Source organism: Bos grunniens, chromosome 2 (genome assembly GCF_055505025.1).
Source record: "Bos grunniens cultivar Pamir isolate PY7600 chromosome 2, Bosgru_T2T1.0, whole genome shotgun sequence".
Taxonomy (NCBI): Eukaryota; Metazoa; Chordata; class Mammalia; order Artiodactyla; family Bovidae; genus Bos; species Bos grunniens.
The window spans coordinates 37,517,176-37,541,610 of record NC_141166.1 but is presented as its reverse complement, the minus strand read 5'-3'; the positions used below and the strand labels follow the sequence as shown (position 1 = coordinate 37,541,610).

The 24,435-nt window shown below is 35.1% G+C and overlaps 1 protein-coding gene across 6 annotated transcripts in view; it reads right to left on the bottom strand.

The window, feature by feature from the left end:
* Nucleotides 1-24,435, bottom strand: part of ERBB4 (erb-b2 receptor tyrosine kinase 4) — a 1,279,082-nt gene that overhangs the window by 37,405 nt on the left and 1,217,242 nt on the right. For all 6 annotated transcript variants that reach the window (XM_086341936.1, XM_086341945.1, XM_086341948.1 and 3 more), the window contains 5 exons: nt 15,087-15,242; nt 12,245-12,320; nt 8,943-9,089; nt 6,787-6,884; nt 5,276-5,446 (listed from right to left, as the gene is read on the bottom strand). In XM_086341936.1, the coding sequence (XP_086198062.1) occupies nt 5,276-5,446; nt 6,787-6,884; nt 8,943-9,089; nt 12,245-12,320; nt 15,087-15,242 (648 nt within the window). The remainder of the gene's footprint in view (nt 1-5,275; nt 5,447-6,786; nt 6,885-8,942; nt 9,090-12,244; nt 12,321-15,086; nt 15,243-24,435) is intronic.

Sequence of the window (24,435 nt, the reverse complement as noted above, 5' to 3'; positions counted from 1 at the left end):
CTTGCCAGGCTCCCCTGTCCATGGGATTCTCCAGGCAAGAATACTGGAGTGGGTTGCCATGCCCTCCTCCAGGGAACTTCGGGACCCAGGGATAGAATCTGCATCTCTTATGTCTCCTGCATTGGGAGGCAGGTTCTTTACCACTAGCTCCACCTGAGAAACCAATATCTCTCCCAAAACACAAATGACAGTGGCAGACTCCCTTGCTACATAATAAGCTCTGAACAAATAGTTGGTTTCCATTTACTTCAACTTGATTGAGCACCTTCTGCAGTCCATCAATGGACCATATGCTTAGATATATTAAAAAGTCAATCTTCACAATATTCTGTGAGGAATTTTTTTGTCCCCATTTTATAGATACAGAGACCTTAAGTTCGCAGAAGTTTACCTCATGCTAAAGTAAGTGTTTTGGGTATATTATTTTGATTAAAGTCTTTGAGATAATATTAAGAGAATAGCTAACAACAATAACAAAAATATAAATTAGCTGAATATTTTCTAGCATTATTTGCCTTTATATCTATCACCTTGCTGGATAAATATCAACACTGTGTTTTTAGCTGATGCATCATTTTAAGATTATAATTTATCAAAATATATATAGAATTTGAAATAATGAAAAGCATAATAAAAATAACTTTCATAACTTATTTGCTATAAGAACCTGAAATAATCTGAAGTAATTTGCTTGTCAAGCAGTGATTGTATCAATGGGTTTTTCATAGATAATGTGTAGAGAATTTTATAAAAGAATGTAATAGTTTATTATATTGACAAGGAAACAACTAAAAATAAGATTTGTGTGATTCTAAAAGAATGTAATAAGTATTTGCCTAGCACTTCAGATATGCTGCAATTTTTTAAACTGCCTAACAATCATGTAAATAGTATTGTGCTTATTTTACGAATGAAGAAGCAAAGTTGTCAAGATATTCAGAACTTTAAGCCTCTCAGCTAGTGAGCAGGGAGTCTATATTTAAAAACTGGATTACTTTTTGGTTTCAAAGTCCAACAAACATGCTCAAAAGAACCTTTGATTAAAATTCACCTTAAAATGTTCCCTTACCATGTAAGGTGGCCACAGAACCTAAAATTGAATTTACTTTTTAATGATAAAATAAGACTAGCTTTATAGGAAAGAAGGGGAAAAATGGTATTTTCACATGTTTGAAATTACCACTGAAAAAATAGAAAAATATAGATGAATAATGAGGCTTTCTAAGGCCTAAAAATAAAATGATACTTAAAAACAATTCTTCTAACAAAGACATGAAAAAGTATTATACATGAAAAAGAAGTATACAGATAACATTGTTTAAATAATAATGTGGAATAAGAAATGGTGACTAAAGGCCAAATAATTTCTCATGTGGTTTTCACTTTGTTTTACTAATTCCATTAAGTTAACTCAAACCTTCATTATGAATTCCTTGCATTGAGTGTAAATAGAAATAAACAGAAAGCTGGAATTCAATAATCATTATAAAAAGAAAGATTCAAGCCCTTGGCCTTTATAACATATCATGTTAATGAAGGAAAACTATTTTCTTGAAATTTCCCTGTTTCAATAAAAGTAACGAATTTGTCATGTAAAATTACAAATGTCAATTATGATCTGACCATTTTGTTAAGTGTACAGTGGAAAAAAAGTGCCTCCTTTATATACATTAAAGATGTTGCTCCTTCTTTTAAAGAAATGTTTTATTTATTTGGTGGCACTGAACTCTTAGTTGTAGCATGTGTTATCCAACTTCCTGATCAGAGATTGAACCTAGGCCCCCTACATTGGGAATGCAGATCTTAGCCACTGGACCACCAAGAAAGTCCCAAAGATATTGCTCCTTGACATGAACAAAATACTGATATTCAGTTGACTCATTGGAAAAGACTCTGATGCTGGGACGGATTGGGGGCAGGAGGAGAAGGGGACGACAGAGGATGAGATGGCTGGATGGCATCACTGACTTGATGGACGTGAGTCTCAGTGAACTCCGGGAGTTGGTGATGGACAGGGAGGCCTGGCGTGCTGCGATTCATGGGGTTGCAAAAGTTGGACACCACTGAGCGACTGATCTGATCTGATCAGTTGATTTAATCTTAAACTTTTTAGTTCTGTCTCCTGTCTACTGAGTTACAGACATATTTTCATATAAAGGAAAAAATACTTAAGGTCTTTATTTTTGCCTCTTTCTATTAGAAAGCATCACTAAAAACAAAGCTAGTGGAGGTGATGGAATTCCAGTTGAGCTATTTCAAATCCTGAAAGATGATGCTGTGAAAGTGCTGCACTCAATATGCCAGCAAATTTGGAAAACTCACCAGTGGCCACAGGACTGGAAAAGGTCAGTTTTCATTCCAATCCCAAAGAAAGGCAATGCCAAAGAATGCTCAAACTACTGCACAATTGCACTCATCTTTCACACTAGTAAAGTAATGCTCAAAATTCTCCAAGCCAGGCTTCAGCAATACATGAACCGTGAACTTCCAGATGCTCAAGATGGTTTTAGAAAAGGCAGAGGAACCAGAGATCAAATTGCCAACATCCACTGGATCATCAAAAAAGCAAGAGAATTCCAGAAAAACATCTATTTCTGCTTTATTGACTATGCCAAAGCCTTTGACTGTGTGGATCACAATAACTGTGTGGATCACAATAAACTGTGGAAAATTCTGAAAGAGATGGGAATACCAGACCACCTGACCTGCCTCTTGAGAAACCTATATGCAGGTCAGGAAGCAACAGTTAGAACTGGACATGGAACAACAGACTAGTTCCAAATAGGAAAAGGAGTATGTCAAGGCTGTATATTGTCACCCTATTTATTTAACTTCTATGCAGAGTACATCATGAGAAATGCTGGGCTGGAAGAAGCACAAGCTGGAATCAAGATTGCCAGGAGAAATATCAATAACCTCAGATATGCAGATGACACCACCCTTATGGCAGAAAGTGAAGAGGGAACTAAAAAGCCCCTTGAAAGATGAGAGTGAAAAAGTTGGCTTAAAGCTCAACATTCAGAAAACGAAGATCATGGCATCTGGTCCCATCACTTCATGGCAAATAGATGGGGAAACAGTGGAAACAGTGTCAGACTTTGTTTATTTGGCTCCAAAATCACTGCAGATGGTGATTGCAGCCATGAAATTCAAAGATGCTTACTCCTTGGAAGGAAAGTTATGACCAACCTAGACAGCATATTCAAAAGCAGAGACATTACTTTGCCAACAAAGGTCTGTCTAGTCAAGGCTATGGTTTTTCCTGTGGTCATGTATGGATGTGATATTGGACTGTGAAGAAAGCTGAATGCTGAAGAATTGATGCTTTTGAGCTGTAGTATTGGAGAAGACTCTTGAGAGTCCCTTGGACTGCAAGGAGATCCAACCAGTCCATCCTAAAGAAGATCAGTCCTGGGTGTTCATTAGAAGGACTGATGCTGAAGTTGAAACTCCAATACTTTGGTCACCTCATGTGAAGAATTGACTAATTGGAAAAGACCCTGATACTGGGAGGGATTGGGGGCAGGAGGAGAAGGGGACGACAGAGGATGAGATGGCTAGATGGCATCACCGACTCGATGGACATGAGTTTGAGTGAACTCTGGAAGTTGGTGATGGACAGGAGGCCTGGCGTGCTCTGATTCATGAGGTCACAAAGAGTCGGACACGACTGAGTGACTGAACTGAACTGATAACAGACCTTATGAGGATGGAGGGGAGAAAAGGTATGGGGCAGGTTGGGAGATGGATGTTATAAGAAAATACCCAGGGAGCTTTCCAAACAATATGTAACTCAGAGGTTGAGGTTGATGCCAAGAGAAACAACTGTATTGAAGAGAACATGTTCCAATCACTTTGAAGCAATTGTATGAATAGCACAGAGAGACTGTACACATTAGGATCCTGAACTTGTACTGATTGGGTGACATCCATCAAGTCCTCAAATCTGTGACAAGTTTCTTCATATTTAAGACAGAGATAATGATATTAGAACCTCATGGGGCTTGTTCTAAGGATTAAGAGTAAACATGTATATGTTGACATATAGTAAGCACGAGGTTTATTACTGCTATCAGTTTGAAATAAAGTAAATGACTTTGTTTTGGAGAATGAGCAGCAAGTTGAAAGTTTTTATGCTTACTGTGGTGGGTGTTTGGTCACTAAGTTGCGTCCAACTCTTGCATCCCCATGGACTGTGGCCCTCCAGTCTCGTCTGTCCATGGGATTTCCCAGGCAAGAATACTGGAATGAGTTTATGCTTATGGTCAAGACAAATAGGATGCTGCTTGTTCCACAAGCTATGACAATATTCTTAGAGGGAGGAGGAGATCAAAAGAAAAGAATTGCTTTCTAGAAAAAAAGTAAGCATTGTGTGTATGTCTTTTCAATTGAAGAAACTTATCACAGGCTTCTCTATGCTCCATAATGGCCAATGAACACTTGATTATAACACAATCATGTTGCATTCTGTCTCTATATCTTTGTGACTTTTGTCAAAGTTGGTATATCTTGAAAGTAGTAACTATGTCAAACTTTTGGAATTTCAATCGTCTAGTAATGCAGAGGTATTCAATAAATTTTGAAGGAGTGATGAACCAATATCAAAAAATAAATGAATGAATTCGTGGACTTATAGTTTTCAGAGAAAAAAATGCTATTCACATAGAGTGGACTTAATATTTAACATGAAATGGAAATTATGTTCAGATGCTTCTTTCAAAATTTAAATCTGCATCTTAGAAATGATTCAGAAGCCCTACCAAGATGATTGATTTAGTCCAAAGGGTTGCACAGTGTTCTGTTTCTACTTCGACCTCACAGAAAATATTTAACGTCCACTAAAGAAAGAGCTGTACTTGTATTGTCTCTTGACCAATAAGTCACATTATCTTATTAAGAAAAAAGAAGAAAGCCTATCTTGGGAAGAATTTTCATTTATTTATAAACACATACAGATTTATTAGTTTGAATTGGTGATAGATTTTCAAAAATTGAAATTTGTTTTAACTAAATTTAAGACCAAAAAAAAAAAATTTTCTCCTTTTGAAATCTTGAAGATATTTTAGAGTTCATGTTGTATTGCCCATGCTTGCCTTTCAAAATTAACTATATGTGGCAAGTTTGGCATATCTTTTGTTGATAAAACTTGCTTTTAATTTAGGAATCACACTGATTTGAGCTATACTATTTATTTGGTAATTTTTGTGCTTGCAGAGTATTTCCATGATTTTGTTTCTCAGAAATAATATGAGAAGTGGTATGTAATACTTCTTACCCTATTTGAGTCAATTCTTGATCTGGAAGTATAGATGGGAGGAGGGATGTTGAAAGCTTGAGGTACCAGGTATTCCTCAGCATCCATCATATCTTCTAAATCTTCTTCATCCAAGAGATTCTGAAAGAACTTGCTGTCGTTTGGACTGGGAAGCTTCATACGATCATCACCCTAAAAAATTGCCCATCAGATACACAGACAAAAATGATTCTTTCCTTCATGTTAAATATGTGAAGTTTGCAGCAAATTTATATAATATCAAAATCATTGCAAATTCATGCACTCATTAAAAAATATTTAGCACAATTACCTGCCATATAGAAGCCTATAACATATATAGATATGACAGGGAAAGATAAATAAATTAAATACAGAAAAAAATTTGAGATGAATAAAGTAGAATGCTATGGCTATTTTTAGAGAGCATAATCCATTTTAGATTTGAGAATAATGGTAGGTTTCATTGCCAAGATGGTGTTTAACTGTGACTTTAAGAGTAAATAATAAAGAAAGAGCAATGAACTTATCAATCTTTATTATATTTGGTTGGTTGATAGTGCAAAGCTATCAGGACACAAAGTATCCATGATTTGTTCTACAGCATAACATTATGAAAGTGATATCATTCAAAATCACAACAAGCATGGAAAAGAACCTAAATGGGAATGGGAGAAACACCAAAACAATTGTTACTCTCTTACCTCAACTATTTCTTAAGTAGAATTTAAAAATTTAAGTTATAAGATATTTTTGTAAACATTTTTTAAAATCAGAGTTAATTTGGGAAAAAGTTAGATAGAAATCATTGTCTGCTAAAACGTGACTTTTATCTTCATGTCAGACTATTGATATGAAGATAAACAGTGCTCTGTTTTATTGAGAAATCTTAACTCAGTGTTATCCAGACTATTTGCTTATGGTTTATGCAAAATATTCACAACAAAATTTACTGCAAATTTAAATGATCAAATCCAGTTTTTGTAGTGTTACATATAAAATGTTCTTTTGGTCTATTATTTTATCTATATATATTCATTTAAATCTGAGTTATTGTTTGGTTATAATAACCTGAGATATTATTTTTTAAATAAACATATTTTAAAATATTTTTCTAGGAAATGAAATGTCAATATATTTAAATATCTAATTCACTGCCTTCAAACATGGACACAATGAAAATGAAAATTTATTTTCTTTTTTTTCCAAGAGGAGATAATTATAACAATGAATGTAACTAGTAGAGTACTTCAAGGCTTGTCTGAGGATAAAGGCCTTTTTATGCACATGAATAATCATAATTATCTGACAGATCAATAGCAGAGGCACTTAAGTGCTAAGGGAAAATGCTTAGAAGCGGTTCTGACAAGCAAAAGTCATTTCACATTATGTTCTGCTTAGTTAATCAGTTTGTGAGTGGTGATATCCACAGTTCGAAAGTTCAGATATTATTACTGTTTTGTAGTGAGCTTTCCATTGTGCTCTTCTCAAAAACCTAAGTCAAAGGTACAAACCTGAATAACTAGGTATCTTTGAGGGTCTCGAGCCATCCTTGAAAATTCAGCAGCCAGTTCCTTAAATTTAGGTCTACTGTCAGCATCAATCATCCAACCTAGAAATTCACAAGCAATAAAAGTCACTATATCCACAATTAGGAAGAAGTGGGATGCAAATTTTACAAAAATATAGGTTAAGTTTGAAAAATATTATTTTAATAAAAATAACCTGAAAAACAAAGAAAACTAATGAAAGAAACAATTCAATAGGTGAGAGTCTCACAATCAGTTTACTGATATTCATAACTACATGTAATAATAACATAAGCTTTTTATCTTGTTGATATAATTTAAAATTAATTTTTTCATCATAGAAAATATAACCTAGGCTAACCATAGGAACTTAAGAAATCTCAGATCTTTTCTCATTATGTGTAAAGAGAATTTTTTAAAAAAACTTTTCTTTAATGTGTATAGAAGGTGAGATTGGAATATAATTTATCAGTTTATATCAGGAGTGACATGGATTAAAAACTTTGATTACAATGTGATACACTGGCATAAAAGTGAAGAAAAGAATCAAAAGCAACTTTCTTATGCTATTTTTTTTTCCTGGTGGGAAAAACAACTAATGCAAAGTGATTGGCAATGTTTGTTGAGCAATAGCTGTTCATTTATCTGAGTATTAGCCTTTCCAACATAAAAACACTATCAGCAATTTTCAAGGTATGTATTATTATTTAGCTGGGAGTCTAGATAAAGTGGGTCTTATCTCCCTAGGCTCTATTTAACTGATGAAATGACAAGAATAAAAGTACCGAGCTTTCCTTGATTTTACTTCCAAATGACCCTTTTCTTAGACACTAAAAGTTCTAAAAGCGAGGTAAAAGTCCTTATTTGGCAAAAATGTATTCCTGAGTTTTCATTATTTTATTGGAGCTTCTAAATGAACTATCTAAATCATCTCACTCTACACGGGATCAAGTTATGTAATGCATGCATGTTTGCATACTCTCTTCCATGGATGACTACCAAACAATGTTTGACCTAATAAAGTTATAAAACTTGTTTCTCTGTTTCTCATAATTCAATCTTTATTCTTGTTATGGGAAGTCTTTGGCTGTCATTAATATTATTTGATTTTTTTTCTCTCCTAACTAAGCTCAAATGCTCTATATTTTATATACAACCATTGAAAAAAATGTTTTTGATACCAAGATGTTAATGAGAAAATCAGTGTTTCTGGAACTCTATGGGAACAAAAAAGGTTAAATTCTCAGTGAGGTATCAGTTTCTTTCTAACTAAATATTGAGTAAATAGAACTACGCTTAGAGAAAAGGGCATGCTGACCCAAACTGAAAAGCACATTTTTTATTTCTTCCCTCACTGTCAGAATGTATCACACATGTCATGAATATAAATCTGAGTAGACCTGGGTCCAAAGTCTCATATTAATAAGATGCTTATTCACCTTCACCAGTTTGTTTCTTTGCTAACCCTGTGTAAATCAAAAGGGGCAAACCCCAGATTACACAAGAAAGATTGCTGAATGCTAATCTCATTTAAATTAATTCAGAAACTCCAGAGACTTCCCTAATTCTATTTAAATTAAGAGCCTAGGCTTGCAAAACACATTTATAACACGTATGTGTCTGAGACCCAGAAGGGAGGAAGAAAAATAAGGGAGTTAGATGTAAACAAATGATTTAATTGAAAAAAAGTAAATATTCACAATCTTTTTAGTTCAATATAGATTCATGCCTTTCCACTTCCCACTCTGCCTTGCTAATTTCCTGTTGATTGAGACTGGTAAACTCATTTCCATTTAATTCATCTTTTTAAATGATTAGCTTCAAGCTTCTTTTTCTTTATGTGTAGATCATTTCTTTAGTCTGCTTTTTTTCCTTTAAAGATTATTAACATTATTGTGATTAATTACATCCCTTTGAGAGAAACAAGTTGATTGTATAGAAGTGATAAGAATCAAAGTGAAATAAATAAGAAGCATAAGAATCATATAATGTTGACTTCATAGTATGAAAGCATGATACTTCTTCACATTAAAAAAATTGCAACAAACATAGGTGTTTATATTCTCCTTTCACAATGATCTTTAGAATTTTATATTTTTCAATACACAGAAAAAATTGTGAAGATTGATTAGCAATCTTACATTTGACCATGACCATGTAAACGTCAATAGTGCAGATGGGAGGCTGAGGCAAACGTTCTCCTTTCTCTAATAAATCAGGAATTTCTCTGGTTGGAATTCCATCATAAGGTTTTCCTCCAAAGGTCATCAGTTCCCATATAGTGACTCCTAAATTAGAGATCAATTCTCACATAAGCACATCAGCAATATACTATGAGCAAACCAGCAACATGTCTGTGGCAAAAGAATGCTTTTCAGAGGGTAATTAGAAATAGTCTAATTATACTAATGTTTGTTGACCCAGTTTAAGTTTTATCACATTAGAGCCTGTAAAACAGTTTATTTACTATATACATGTGTACTGATACCAAACAAATATGATTAGGTAAAATCTGCTATTGATTAATTTTGAGATTAACATTTTTGCTATTAGAAGTCCTAAAGGTCAAGCTAGGGTTTAGAATGTTTCGGTTACAATAAATAATTGTGCCTTTCTTTTTAACTAATGTGAAGAAAACAAGTAGAATAAAACAGATTCATTTCTTAAGCACATATGAGAGACTGACTGAAGAATGATCCATATGCAAAACAAAATGCATGTAAAGTGATCATCTCCAAATTGAAAGAAATCAGTAATAGTCTATTTCTTAGATAATAACAGTATCTTGAATCACTAGAACATTCTTTCCTTGGTGAAAGCAAATACTCTAAATACTAGCTTGCAAGTAGAATAATATAATATAATATAAGAATAATGATACTGATACGAACAGTAACATACACAGAGCGCCTCTGTATAATCTAATAATTAGCTAATTTAATAGTTATAGCTTTCTTAGGGGTAAAGGTTATTCAGAAATTGTACCTGCTAATACAATAGTATTAATAAGTGGATTTTAACTGATGCATATACAAGTATCTTTCAATATAAAATTCATTAATGATGGTTTTTTTTCCATTGCCATTTGTAATGAATTATTTATTCACGCTGAAGTCATTTTTAGTTTATAACAGTTATCATTGACTGATAAACATGCAAAGCTTAAAATATAAAAATATATGTAAACTTCAAATTATTCATCATAATAGTATCATTAGAGATTATCTGATTTTTTGGTTAATATTTACATCTTATGGATCTTAAATATAGTATAAACATGGAAATTAGTTATGCAATTTAACTTTCAGCCTTATAAAACACTACTTGATTTTGCATACTGAAGAATGATTCATAGAACTGATGACTAAAAGTCAGTGTTCATGACGAAGGCTGAAACAAAGTAAGAAGTAGATTACTGGCTATTCATAGTGTCATATTTATAGAATATGTATTTAATGATAACATTTTATTAACTTATATTTGTAATTATAAAAGAATAGGTACTTTCACATCTCTATCAGGACTTCTATGAGTAAGATACAAGGCAACTACAAATAAAAATAACAGAAACTACAATAAACAGAAACACATCAATATAAAAGTTGAAGTAGAAAAATCAAAACCCCCACTTCTACCAATAATATTCCAATTATATCTTTGCAGAGTTGATGACAAGATACGGTTAAACAGAGATGGCTCCATGTAGAAGAGCAATCTCAAGAAAATTAAATCAGAAACATCTTCAAAACTTACAGTTTTATCATTTGAAGATAGAAAACATATTCAATGCATATTTATTTTTATAAAAGTAAAGATGCAGCCAGGGGCAATGTTCCATGTAGATTCACTGTAAATAAGACTATGAATCTTTCTTAGCCTTTTATGACTTTTGCAACCAACTATGATATATAATAAAAATCCTAAAATGCCTTATAGATATGGATTGATGACCTGGGCTATGTTTCAAAACGGAGTTCCCTTTATCTATCTATCCATCCACCTATCTGTCCATCCATCAGATTCTGAGATATTGCAACTCAACATGAAGAATAATAGTATGACCTTAAAACAGGATTTTCTTCAAAAGATACATTTTATTATTAAAAAATGTGATTGCCCTGCCAATATTTTCTTTAATGTATATATGTATTTATTTATTCTAGAAATCATTTAAAATTTGTAGATTGTCACATTTAGTTCAGGGAAACATAAGTAGGAACAAAAAAGGGAAAGAAAAGAAAAAAATCTATTTGATATTATATAAATCTATCTTATATGTAAATCTACTTTATCATGTAATATATATGCTGATCTATACCATATAGTATATAAATGCATATGTACATGTTAATGTATCTCATGTATATTTCTATCTCATATTTAAGTGTATATGATTTATATGTAATGATATATATCTGTTTTTAATTTAGTCCTTTCAGCTTAATTAAGTTTTGTCAAGGGTTCCCCTGTACTTGCCTAATCTCAAACACACAACACTCTGCTTCTAAGCTGAGGAGACTACATGAGTCTTCATGAAAATTGTAACACCTCATACAGTTTACAGGTGTGGAAAGAAAAACTACCCCATAGAAATATCTTATATTTTAAAGATAATTTATACTGTTTTTAGATTAAAAATACAGGTTGTTTAATCTTCTTTCAAAAAATAAAACCTAAGCTTAAATTTGAGTTAAATAAATTGCTTCATGCTTTCAAGACTCACCAACACATTTTCATTTAAAGAAGCACTGAGCTTTTTATTGTTAGAAGTGCTAGTTTTATACAGTTTATGTAAACTTAGAAAAGGTGTTGATTTGTTCTTACTAATACTTAGTATTAGTGGACTTAAGTTTGTAAATAGCCAGACAGGCACTAAGAAGCTCATCTCAAAAACTGTTAGATGCAAATAAATGCTCTAAAATTTAAAATCACTGTTCCCATTCATTTATTAATTTTCTAATGTACCTGTTTACTCCAAAAGTAGTTCATAAATTACAATTAAAGGTATAATTATAAATCATCTCTCTTATCTATCTCTCCCCTCACATTTATTGCTTTCATCCTACTGCTTTCAATAATTGGTATTTGTTCTAACAATAATCTCTATTTTCTTACTATATAACTAGATTTCAGTAAGAAAATGCTTTTTAAAAAACATTTATTAAAACATTTGAAAAACATTTATAAAAAACATTTGAAATTATGTTTTCAAAGATCTGTTGAAAATGAAGGCCATAGGAGTCTATGAAAATGTCCCTAATCTAAAACTGCTGCTTTTTGTTTTGTTTTGTTCATCAAAATGATTAGACAAGTTGCTACCAAAGCAAAGGTTATGATAGACAACTCAACTAAGACATTAATATATTACATTTTAGAGAACCAAGAAACCTAAAATGTTTATTTTTGCTTTAAAAGCCTTATAACACAAAGAAGAATTATTTACCATAGCTCCAAACGTCACTCTGATGGGTGAATTTCCTATAATGTATACACTCCAGAGCCATCCATTTAATTGGCATCTACAGAAAAATAAGAAGTGTAAGTCATATAAAAAGTCATTTCTATATTTCCTCAATATGAGTCTCTGGATTCACCTCTCTTGTATGCATAGAAAAATAGAAATGTGTTATTTTTCAAAACAGGGAGGAAATGAAATTTAATCTTAAAAAGAATTAATTAAAAATATTTATTTTTAAAAGCTTCATAAACAGTAAAAAGGGAAATAGTATCACTTTCTAAGCTTCTTACTATTCAGTGATTAAGTTACTAGTTAATATTATGACACACAATATCAATTCTAAAACATCTAATACATATATTTTTAATAATGTGGTCATACTGTATTGTTTTCCCCCAAATAAGATTCCCTACATTTTCAGGAACCCTTTCCACCCTCAAATTTCAGGCCACTGATAAAATGAACTCTTTCTACACCTGTTCTCTCCCTCTCCTCTCAGATAATTTGGTCACTAAAACACCTAAAATAACGAATTCCAAAGTTAGCCTTGCTTTGTTCCCCAGCCACAAATGATCTCCCTCGACTTGGGTAGCCAGTATTGAAAATACGTACCATTTTCAAAATAGGAATTATATAAAAGAATATGAGAGGATCAGTACAAATCCATCATCACTGTAAGAAAAGCGACTCAGCTCACATACGCTGCTGCTGATGGGTCAGCAGAACAAGTTTCAACTACGAAGGGCAGTGTTATAGAGCTGGGAATATAATTAGATTCTATGGAATAAAGATAAACACTTCTACCTTGCAGTTGAAAGCTAAAAACTAAATAGGCCTTTGAAATCATGAGGTTGGCTGCTCACCAAGGTGACACCAAGGTAATTCAGTGACAGAATCATGGTATTCAGTGAAAGGGAACAGAAGACACATTGAAAGTAATTTCCCTATGGGCAAGGAGTTAACCGACTTTATGGACTACAGACACTGTTAAAGAAGTAAGTTTAAATCACAGGTGGCTTGATAAAGACTTAATGGTTACTAGGCATTTAAAGCTCTAATGAATCTTGCTTTAGACAAATCTTACAGCTGTATGTTCTCAAGACAAGTGAAGTCATGTGATTTATAGACTTCTACTTCTGTGCAGTCTTGTAGTGAATTTCAAAGCTGTGGTCTCAAATGGTTGCAGTTTGTAGTAAATAGGCAAAATAGGCTAATAAAATCAAGGAAAAGCCAGAGAAAGCTACAAAACTGAAGATTTTAAAAATATACATGTTGTGTTTTGCTTTGTGTTTGTGATAAGATTTGAATATATATAGTTTTATTTATAAGCTTTTAGTATAAAAATCAATGTTTAGCATTTGGAGGCCTGTCATTGTAAAATAATTATAATATGCATCTGGGTGACCCATGATGAGTAAAGGCAAATAATAAACATATTTACCTGACACATTAATTACTTGTTTTTGTTAGCATGCACTTATAGGTTAAGGCTGCATTTGCTTATTTTATTTGGTCTCTTCTGATGTAAGCTTATCCAGGCCAAGCTAGAGGATCCCCCACATGAAGAGGAGGTATCCTCAATAGTTGGCAAAGAATAACAAGCTAAAGTGTGGGTTAATGAAGAAAGATAAGAACTGGAACTAAGGCATGGATTGAGACCCCATATGGTGAATGAGAGAGGCAGAAAGACAGCTGTCAGGCAGGGCTTGTGGGTGGAGAGTCAGAAAAGTTAGAAGAGGCAGTGGCACTATTCCTTGGGGTAGAATGGCTGACATTCTAGTGGAGGGAGTCAGAGAATACTGGGTTGACCAAAAAGTTCTTTCGCTTAGTGAATTTTTGTTATTGCTGTTGTTTAGTTGCTAAGTCATGTCTGACTCTTGGGACCTCATGGACTATAGCTCGCCAGGCTCCTCTGTCCATGGAATTTCACATGTAAGAATACTGAAGTGGGTTACCATTTCCTTCTCCAAGGGATCTTCCCAACCCAGAGATCAAACCTGAGTCTCCTGTATTGCAGGGTGATTCTTTACCACTGAGCCACCAGGGAAGTCCTGATTAGTGAATACTTTGTTCAGTAAAAGTCTTAGTGAAAATGAAAAATGTGTCTTTAATTTTTACTTAAAACAAAACGAACTTTTTGGTCAATCCAATAAATAAACTGGTACATCATATGCTACAATGAAAACAAACAAACAAAAAAACAGAGCCAGATAAGAGCAATCTGTTGCTTTTGCTACAGGAGGATTAGAAGTTAAGTAGAATGTTCAACTTTCCAATATTTATGATTCTTGGTAGTAGCAAGACTTCTCTCTAGTCTGTGAGAGAGAAGTACTTCTCTGATCTCTTTGTGATAGTCTTAAATTAGTAGGATCAATGAAACAATTTATATGGCCCTGGATTAAAATGTAATCTTTATAGAGTTTCTTGGGAGCTACCCACTCCCCATTAGAACTGACATAAAGACCACTTGGATCCAGACACTCATCCTATTTTAGCTACTTTTGAGAAATGGAAGTTGGTAATACATGCTATATATCTATTTTAAATATTCTATTAATATATATGTGTATGTATGTGTATGTACATGTATACAACTATATGTATATATAGTTGTGTATGTATGTGTGTGTATGTATATGTGTATATACATATATATATAAATATATATATATATATTACTGTGGGTAGGACAGAAGGCAAATAGTAGAACTAAGATTTTATAATCTCTTAAACCTCAGGTTTGTTGGCTTCTTTCTATAACATATAAGGAGACAAAAGGATATTACACTATATTTTCAAGTAATATTGCTCTCAAAAAGATATTCACCTTTCCTCCATCAGCATTATACTCTTTTTCATCTCCTTCCAAGAGTCTGGCTAGTCCAAAATCCGTGATTTTCACATGGTTTGGAGATTTCACTAAGACATTACGGGCTGCCAAGTCCCGATGAACAAGCCGTCTTTCTTCCAGGTACATCATTCCCTGAAAAACACCAAATTTCCCAAAAGAAGCAGTTAATGCCTTGCTTGCTTGCTTGCTAAGTCACTTCAGTCATGCCCAACTCTGTGTGACCCCATAGACAGCAGCCCACCAGGCTCCTCCGTCCCTGGGATTCTCCAGGCAAGAACATTGGAGTGGGTTGCCATTTCCTCCTCCGATGCATGAAAGTGAAAAGTGAAAGGGAAGTCGCTCAGTCGTGTCCGACTCCTCGCAACCCCATGGACTGCAGCCCACCAGGCTCCTCCGTCCATGGGATTTTCCAGGCAAAAGTACTGAAGTGGGGTGCCATTGCCTTCTCCGAGTTAATGCCTAGGGTTTTCCATTGTCAAGAAAAAGGAGTTTCCTAGCTTTCAGGTATAAGTGCTTGATTTCTCTAAGTAATGTAAAAATTTGATAATATTTCCAAAATTAGGGAAGAGGCAGATGTTAAAAAGCAAACCACAAATAGCTTTTGGCTTTTATTCCCAAAAGCCTTATAAAAGCAGAATGGATTACCTGCACATGAGCTAATTGTTAGATCATTTTTTTTCCCCCAGGTACTTTATATTCTTTTGCAAACACTTTCATTAGTGAGAATGAACGTGTCCTAATAGACTGCCTAATGGAAAGAGATGGGAATACCAGACCACCTGACCTGCCTCTTGAGAAACCTATATGCAGGTCAGGAAGCAACAGTTGGAACTGGACATGGAACAACAGACTGGCTCCAAATTAGGAAAGGAGTATGTCAAGGCTGTATATTGTCACCCTGCCTATTTAACTTATATGCAGAGTACATCATGAGAAACTCTGGGCTGGAAGAAGCACAAGCTGGAATCAAGATTGCCAGGAGAAATATCAATAACCTCAGATATGCAGATGACACCATCCTTATGGCAGAAAGTGAAGAGGAACTAAAAAGCCTCTTGATGAAAGTGAAAGTGGAGAGTGAAAAAGCTGGCTTAAAGCTCAACATTCAGAAAATGAAGATCATGGCATCTGGTCCCATCATTTCATGGCAAATAGATGGGGAAACAGTGGAAACAGTGTCAGACTTTATTTTTTGGGGCTCCAAAATAACTGCAGATGGTGACTACAGCCATGAAATTAAAAGACGCTTACTCCTTGGAAGGAAAGTTATGACCAACCTAGATAGCATATTCAAAGGCAGAGACATTACTTTGCCAACAAAGGTCGGTCTAGTCAAGGCTATTGTTTTTCCAGTGGTCATGTATGGATGTGACAGTTGGACTGTAAAGAAAGCTGAGCACTGAAGAATTGATGCTTTTGAACTGTGGTGTTGGAGAAGACTCTTGAGAGTCCCTTGGACTGCAAAGAGATCCAACCAGTCCATCCTAAAGGAGATCAGTCCTGGGTGTTCATTGGAAGGACTGATGCTGAAGCTGAAACTCCAATACTTTGGCCACCTCATGCGAAGAGTTGACTCATTGGAAAAGGCCCTGATGTTGGGAGGGATTGGGGGCAGGAGGAGAAGGGGATGACAGAGGATGAGATGGCTGGATGGCATCACCGACTCAATGGATGTGAGTTTGAGTGAACTCTGGGAGTTGGTGATGGACAGGGAGGCCTGGCATGCTGTGATTCATGGGGTCTCAAAGTGTCGGATACGACTGAGCGACTGAATTGAACTGAACTGAACTGAAAATGTATTTGGACTGACCCACATATTTTTGTTTTCTTCTCAATATCTTGTTTCATGTCATCTTTCCCCATACACCCACTCAAAACAAATTCAGCTATCCATACTTTTCAAAAGTATTTCATATAAAGTTTTAATGGAGGCAAAATCATCATTATAGATTCTATCAAGGCTGAGAATTATATTATTCTTATTGCGTACGTGCTAAGTCACTTCAGTCATGTCCAAATCTCTATGACCCTATGGACTGTAACCTACCAGGCTCCTCTGTCCATTAGATTTTCTAGGCAAGAATACTGGAATCAGTTGCCATACCCTCTTCCAGGGGAATCTTCCTGACCCAGGCATCAAACCCACATCTCTTGTGTCTCCTGCATTGGCAGGCAGGTTCTTTACCACTAGTGCCAATTGGGAAGCCCTTATTCTTATTAATTATGCAAAAAATGAAATATACCCTAGGGGCATTAAAAGCCTCTAATTTAAAAATTGGTTTTGATAACATTAGTAGTCACTGTGAGAATTCACAAGTGAAAGTACATCATTTATAAAGACCTTCAAATTAGCCTTTAATATATTTTCTTCATAAAACATATATGTAATTAAAAATAAAGTGTATTGCTGATTGCCAACAAGAGATATAACTGGATCTTCCCCCAATATACACACACACATATGTATATGTACATATACACATGTACTCTTGGTTGTTGTTTAATTGTTAAGTCATGTCTGAGTGTTTTGAGACCCCATGGAGTGTAGCTTGCCAGGCTCCACTGTCCATGGGATTTCCCAGGCAAGAATACTGGAGCAGGTTGCCATTTCCTTCTTCAGGGATCTTCCTGACTCAATCATCTTGAACCCACATTGTCTGCATTGGCAGACATGTTCTTTACCACTGAGCCACCATGGAAGCCCATACACATGCATGCATATGTGTTATATGTATACATATCATGTATATTAGATTACAGACAAGTAAAAAATAATCCAGAAACAATAGTTATTCATTGTATTTCATCAATAGGGAAACCAAGAGTCATGAAACACTAGTCTAACTGAAAGGTTGAAGTAAAACTAAGGAAATGCACTCAAAGGTCTATATTAGAGTGCTCATCTTTTGTTTGAGTGAGCATATTTTTGTTGAAGAGTAAGGGAAAATTCTATATTGGAGGATTTCAGTGGTAAGAACAAATCAGAAGTGTTATAAAATGGTTGAAGCATACTCTCATGCCAATTGCAAATCAATGCTGCTGGCAGTTAACATTACAACTGCAGGATTTTGAAGGATTAATGGTTTCTGATATCAAACAAAAGCTGTGGTAAACAGACATATAAATCAGAGAGGTCAAAAAATTATGAACCGTATACTCCGTGTACTCGGTGTAGTGGAAAGAGAATATTGCTTCAAGCAGCATCATGAGCCGAGCACTACATAAATGCCCATTAAACACAACCAGGCAGATACTGCCTGATATGGTCCAATCAGTCAGCAGTTGGGTGACATCATATGTATTAGCATTTTCTGAAATCAATCCACAACTGGGATTTATGGGAGCTTTGTCCTCTTTCCTAAACAGTGCCTTCTCCTTGATCATGCCAACTTGGAGATTTCTAGAATAAAGTGAACATGAGAACATAAAACCCCTGCATGCTTTAAAGGATTAATAAAAACAGTCATTGCCTTGGAGATAAAGTCTGTTTGATAATTTTGTCCCTGTACGAAGTGTTCACAAAAACATTCATCATTCTTTTTCTTATCATCTTCATAACAGAATATGGAAAGCATGTTAGAAAGAAGTTGATATTCAGATCCACACACAATGACAGAACACATACTATATGCCAAGTACTCTTCGAGACACCAGAAAGACAAAAGAGAGTCAGAGAAGGTTTGTGCATTAGAGGATAGAAGCTAATTAATAAAGTGGGCAGATATGGAGTAAAACTTGACCAGATCGGTGACGTGTGGAAGGCACCTAAGGAGAGCTGTATTTTGAGGACCATCTGTTGTATAGTCTAGCAAGTGTGCATGAGCAGGGAGGCTTCAGAGAGGTACTATGGCCTAAGTAAAGCTTTAAGGATGGTTGTCCACCAGTTGGACAAGGTAGGGGGAAAATTGCAGTAAGAACAAGCACAGGAGAATCAATAGCGTGGCATGCTTGGACAAAGTTACATAACTTTGTATTTCTGAAGTATTATGCATATGGTGGGTGATGAGACTGAAAATAGAGTAAGAGGCTAGATCCAAGAAGGACCCTTTATAAATCATGGTAGAGAATTTGACCTTTGCATTTTATGCAGCATTCGATGTGGTGATGACCTCTTTTTTTTTTTAAGAGGAGAGTGACACAATTATCACTGGAGCCTAAAAAATACCACCTGGTGCCAGTATAGAGGCTGGATTACATACAACTATAGCTAAAGTCAGGAGTCACTGCCACATTACAGGAGAAAAGTGAGGAGAGTGCAAAATAAAGGTTGTAAACTGACCATCCATGAGCTATCCCATTTTTGTATGCCGACACTGAATGAGTTTCATAGATCTTCTTTAGTTGGTTACTGGCTATGCTCTTTAAGGGCATTTGATCCCCAGTTTGCTAGGATCCTACTACTCACTATTATTTTCAAGAATTCAGTCTTTATTTGTTTATGATAGTCACCAGCTCCTATATGCATGAATGTCTGACTCTTCAAATAAACTAGGCCAGAAGGAACTAGGGAGAGAACAATTTCAGGGTACACTGATAAAATAACCATCCTTGGTAAATAACTGTACAATGATGAAGAGAGTAAATTGAGAATAAGCCTGTGCTTTTGTAATTTAGGTGGATAATGATTCCTTTAACTAGATATTATCCTAATGTAAATATATGTAAGAAATATATATTCTACCAGTAGGGAACTAATATTCAACAAGAAACTTAAGATTTTAATGACACACTGAGTGTATAAGCAAAGCCCCAAAATTCCAAAAGATCTTTGAAATCCTATACATAAAGCCTCAGCAGGTGATAGACTATCCTGAACCTCAATACAATTTGTCTGTAAAAAAAAATTATTTTCTTCAAAATAATGAGAACTAAATTCAGGAAACCAGATGGTAATCTCTACTTTTTCTTTTAGCTATCTGACCATGATTATAAGAGATAAAAACAGAAGCATCTGTCTCATTATCAAATCATCAAAATATGTTTGAATTGTTGCTTTGTAACTATGGAAGATCATCATACAAATGAACACTTTCAACTTATTAATCATGACTGCCACCTTAGTTCTAATTTCAGGTTCTGAATAAGAGTGTTGAAATCTGTGGATTTTTCACAATAGGTTTCTTCACATCACAGTCATTGGAACAAGATTTTCTTACCAGATCTCATTAGAATCACATTCTTTTCTAGATTCCTTCAAAATAAAATCACTCCTTAAACCAGAGCATGATGCAATTAAGTGGGCAGACAGTTATTAGAAATATCAGTAACAAAAATAAACCGAAGTCTCTTGAAGTTTGAAGATAATAGAGGGATATTGCTTTGGACTGCAAGGACATCCAACCAGTCCATTCTAAAGGAAATCAGTCCCGAATATTCATTGGAAGGACAGATGTTGAAACTGAAACTCCAATACTTTGGCCACCTGATGCGAAGAGCTGACTCATTTGAAAAGACCCTGATGCTGGGAAAGATTGAAGGTGGGAGGAGAAGGGGACGACAGAGGATGAGATGGTTGGATGGCATCACCGACTCAATGGAAATGAGTTTGAGTAAACTCCGGGAGTTGGTGATGGACAGGGAGGCCTGGTGTGCTTCATCCATGGGATTGCAAAGAGTCGGACACGACTGAGTGACTGAACTGAACTGAATTGCTTTGGTTGAAAAGGAACCTCATACTCTGCCCTGTAGAAACTCCCATGTCCTTGCCCTGCCAGCTCAGGTGGACTATATAATAGGAATACTAACACTGACAACAGCCTCAGCTAATATTGACTGAGTTCTTAGAACATGGCAGGCATTAAACTAAACATGTCTACATTGGTCGGTTAACTTCTCTAGTGGCTCAGCGGTAAAGAATCTGCCTGCAGTGCAGGAGACACAGGCAGGAGATGAAGGTTTGATCCCTGGGTTGGGAAGATCACCTGAAGAAGAAAAACAGCTATCCACTCCAGTATTCTTGCCTGGGAGAGCCCCTGAACAGAGGAGCCTGGTGGACTACAGTCTGTGGCATTGCAAAAGAGTCGGACACAACTGAGCACCTAAACAACATGAGACATACTACTTATACCCTATTCTAAATATGAGAAAACCCTGATAAGAGAGGTCAAGTTACTTGCTCCAAGTCATGTATCTAATGAGTGGTACAACTGGGGTTTGGTCCCTTGGTGTGGGACTCAAAGTCTGCACATTTAAGCCCACCTCCTCTCTTAATGTATCACTGGGTAGAGTAGGCATACATACATAGAAATTAATGTACATAGTGATGTCATATAGTTTTAAAAGATCCTAGTACTTCTGCAGAAAAAATATATCATCAAATGTTTCTGTGAATTTCAGTGCATAATGAAGGTGACTGACATGTTTGCTTTTATATTTAAAACTCTGCTAAATTATAGAATTTCTTATAATTTAGCAAGAAGTTAAATTGTGTAAATTGGAAACTCAATTCTTGTTATGGTCACAGGGTATGTAGGATGGTGGAGTGGCTTTTAGCATAAATTCTGGAGTTGATTGCTTGGCTAGAATCCAGAGCTCTGCCATATTCTAGCTATGTGACTCTAATGAGTTGATTAACCTCTCTATCTCTCACCTTCTTCCTCTCTAAAACAGCCACAATAGCACCTATCACAAAGGTTGTTGCAATATCAAATAGCATGTAAAGTACTTAAGTAGTAGTAGTAGTATACGTAGTAAGTATAGAACAAACTATGTCGTTCCACTGAGAGTTATCAACAGTTCCAGTGCATAAGAATCATTTACCCTCATTCACTCGAATTGCCCATTTTAGAAAATCTGTGAGCTTCAACTAATATATCACAGTGGGTGTTCAATAAATGTTTGCAAATGCTGATATATATACCCATAACTTCCCATCATGAATAATGTGTGGCTAAAAATTTCAGAATAATTACTGTCCAAAATATTATTTTAATAACAGTTCACCTGAGGGTGCTGTCATATAAGGAGAAGGAAACATTAGGGAATCTAATAAAAGATCTGGTGCTTTCCATAAATATATCATAGATTCAGGAATTTAGTGAAGATAAAAGTTATAAACAGAATAGGTCAAAAACTTTTCAATGCTGCAGGATGTTTTCCTTGAGTGAATAAAACAGTATATTTTCTGTACCCAAGTATTTGCCTTTTATCACTCAGCACTTAGGGATATTTTGGGTAGAGGTATTTTAAGCATGGGCTTCCCAGGTGGCTCTAGTGATAAATAACCTACCTGCCAATGCAAGAGACATAAGAGACACTGGTTCAATCCCTGGGAAGATCCCCTGAAGAAGGAAATGGCAACCCATTCCAGTATTCTTGCCTGGAGAATCCTCATGGACAGAACTGCCTGGCAGGCTACAGTCCATGGAGTCAGACATAACTGAAGCGACAGCACGTACCTTTTAGGGGCATTTTTTTCTACTCCTTGATCCAAGTGCTGCAGTTCTGATTTTACTCAAACTACTCAGAATTTACTATCACTCAAACCATTCAGAACTTCACCATTTTCATACATGCTCTGAATGCTGTAATGTGTTTTCAAAGACTGCTTACTTATTTTCTATTTTGCTCCTACCTCTTAAAATATGTGTCAATAAACACAAGCTCACTGGGGAAAGTTAAATTTTACTCTTGACTTTCAGGAATGCACTTTAATACAAAATCCAAGGATAATCTTATTATAATTGAATTTAAAGTTTTAATCTCAGGTTAGAACTGACTCATATAAACTACTCTATTGGAAAAAAATCAGTGACTGACAATTTAAAAGTATTGGTGTTGATGAAGTATTGGCAATGACCTTTTTAATCTTATGATGTCTGACTCACAGCTGGCTAGAAAAAATGCATCATTATTATGCTTTAATCCAAAGTTAAAATGTATTCTTCCCAGCTGCAGGAAGCTAACGGAAGTCAAGAGAAACCAGACTATTTCTGACAATAAATATTTGCTTCCCACATATAGGCCAGGTGACAATTTCATCAAACACATGCATGGAGCTAAAATTTTTAAGCTGTAGTCAGTTCTCACAGGCATTAATCTCTGGAGTTAGCAAGAGTACATTTTTTTCTGATTTCATTCTAATAACCTGAAGCTTTCTTAATAACAGGGAGCTTCAAGAAAGCTATCTTCAAATGAGAACTGCTCCTCTTTTCCACCCTTTCTTCTCAAAGCAATTCTATCCCTGAGCGAAAAAAGAAAAATCTAACTCTAATGCTCTCTACTGTTAGGGCAAAGGATATGAGCATGTTCAAGGGAAGAAAAATACCTTTCTGGATGAAGTGCTAACTTTATCCACATAGTGCATGGAGTGAAACTAAGGTGGCTCTGTAACTGAATCAACTAAGTCTTTTTCAACCAGCCAAAGCTGGTTCACGGTACAGTAGAAAGAACACAGAACTGAGTGTTGCAAGAAAGAAGTCCCAGACAGGCTGCTCACAAGGTTTATGGCCACAGATACTCAATTCACCTCTTCTATAAAAGTGACAAATTGGCCTAAATGATCTCTGAGGTGTCTTCTAGCTTTAAATTTTTATTCCATGATAGATGGGACTATAAAATACATCCATCTAAAATATTAAATGGTGGCCAATAATAGACACAGAGAACAGTAAAGAAAGAGGAAGAGTAGCTGTTTCACTTCAAATGTTTAGTGAGAACCATGAATACAATTTAGTAAAAACCAGTTTAGTGCAACCCAATGTTTAAACCCTGGCTACTGACTATTTGTGTGACCTTAGTCAATTTATTTGTGTTTCATTTTCTTTTTTCACTAAATGGGGATAATAATAGTATCTACCCTGAGGATTGTCTTGAAGATCCAACACCTTAATATTTGTAAAACATCTAGAACATTCAATATCCTACAATACCATGTGTTAAATAAATAATCTCAAATCCATCCATCTTATGAAAGATACAATACCACTATAACAGAAAGAAAAGGCAGCCGGTTAAAATACCTATTGGCTACTCAGCACTGTTGGGTATGGCAACTTCTGTTTTTCATTCTATGTGCCCCTGAATGTTCTTCCTATTATTCTCCTCAAAGGAAGAAAAGCAGATTCACATGGTTGTCCCAGACTGGCTTGGCATTGATACTCAAGTTTAATTTTCATGTTTTCCAACTGCACCTATGATCTTCACAAGACTTGATCAGGTTGCAGTTCTTAAGATGATTTTGAAATATTGAGGACAACTGAATTTCTGTCATTTTAATAGTGTGTGATGAAAACATTATTTGTTGCTATTTGAAATACAGTTATCAAATTTGGTTCCAATAATATGTTTGTGCATGTGTGTGTGTGTGTGTGTGTGTGTGTACACA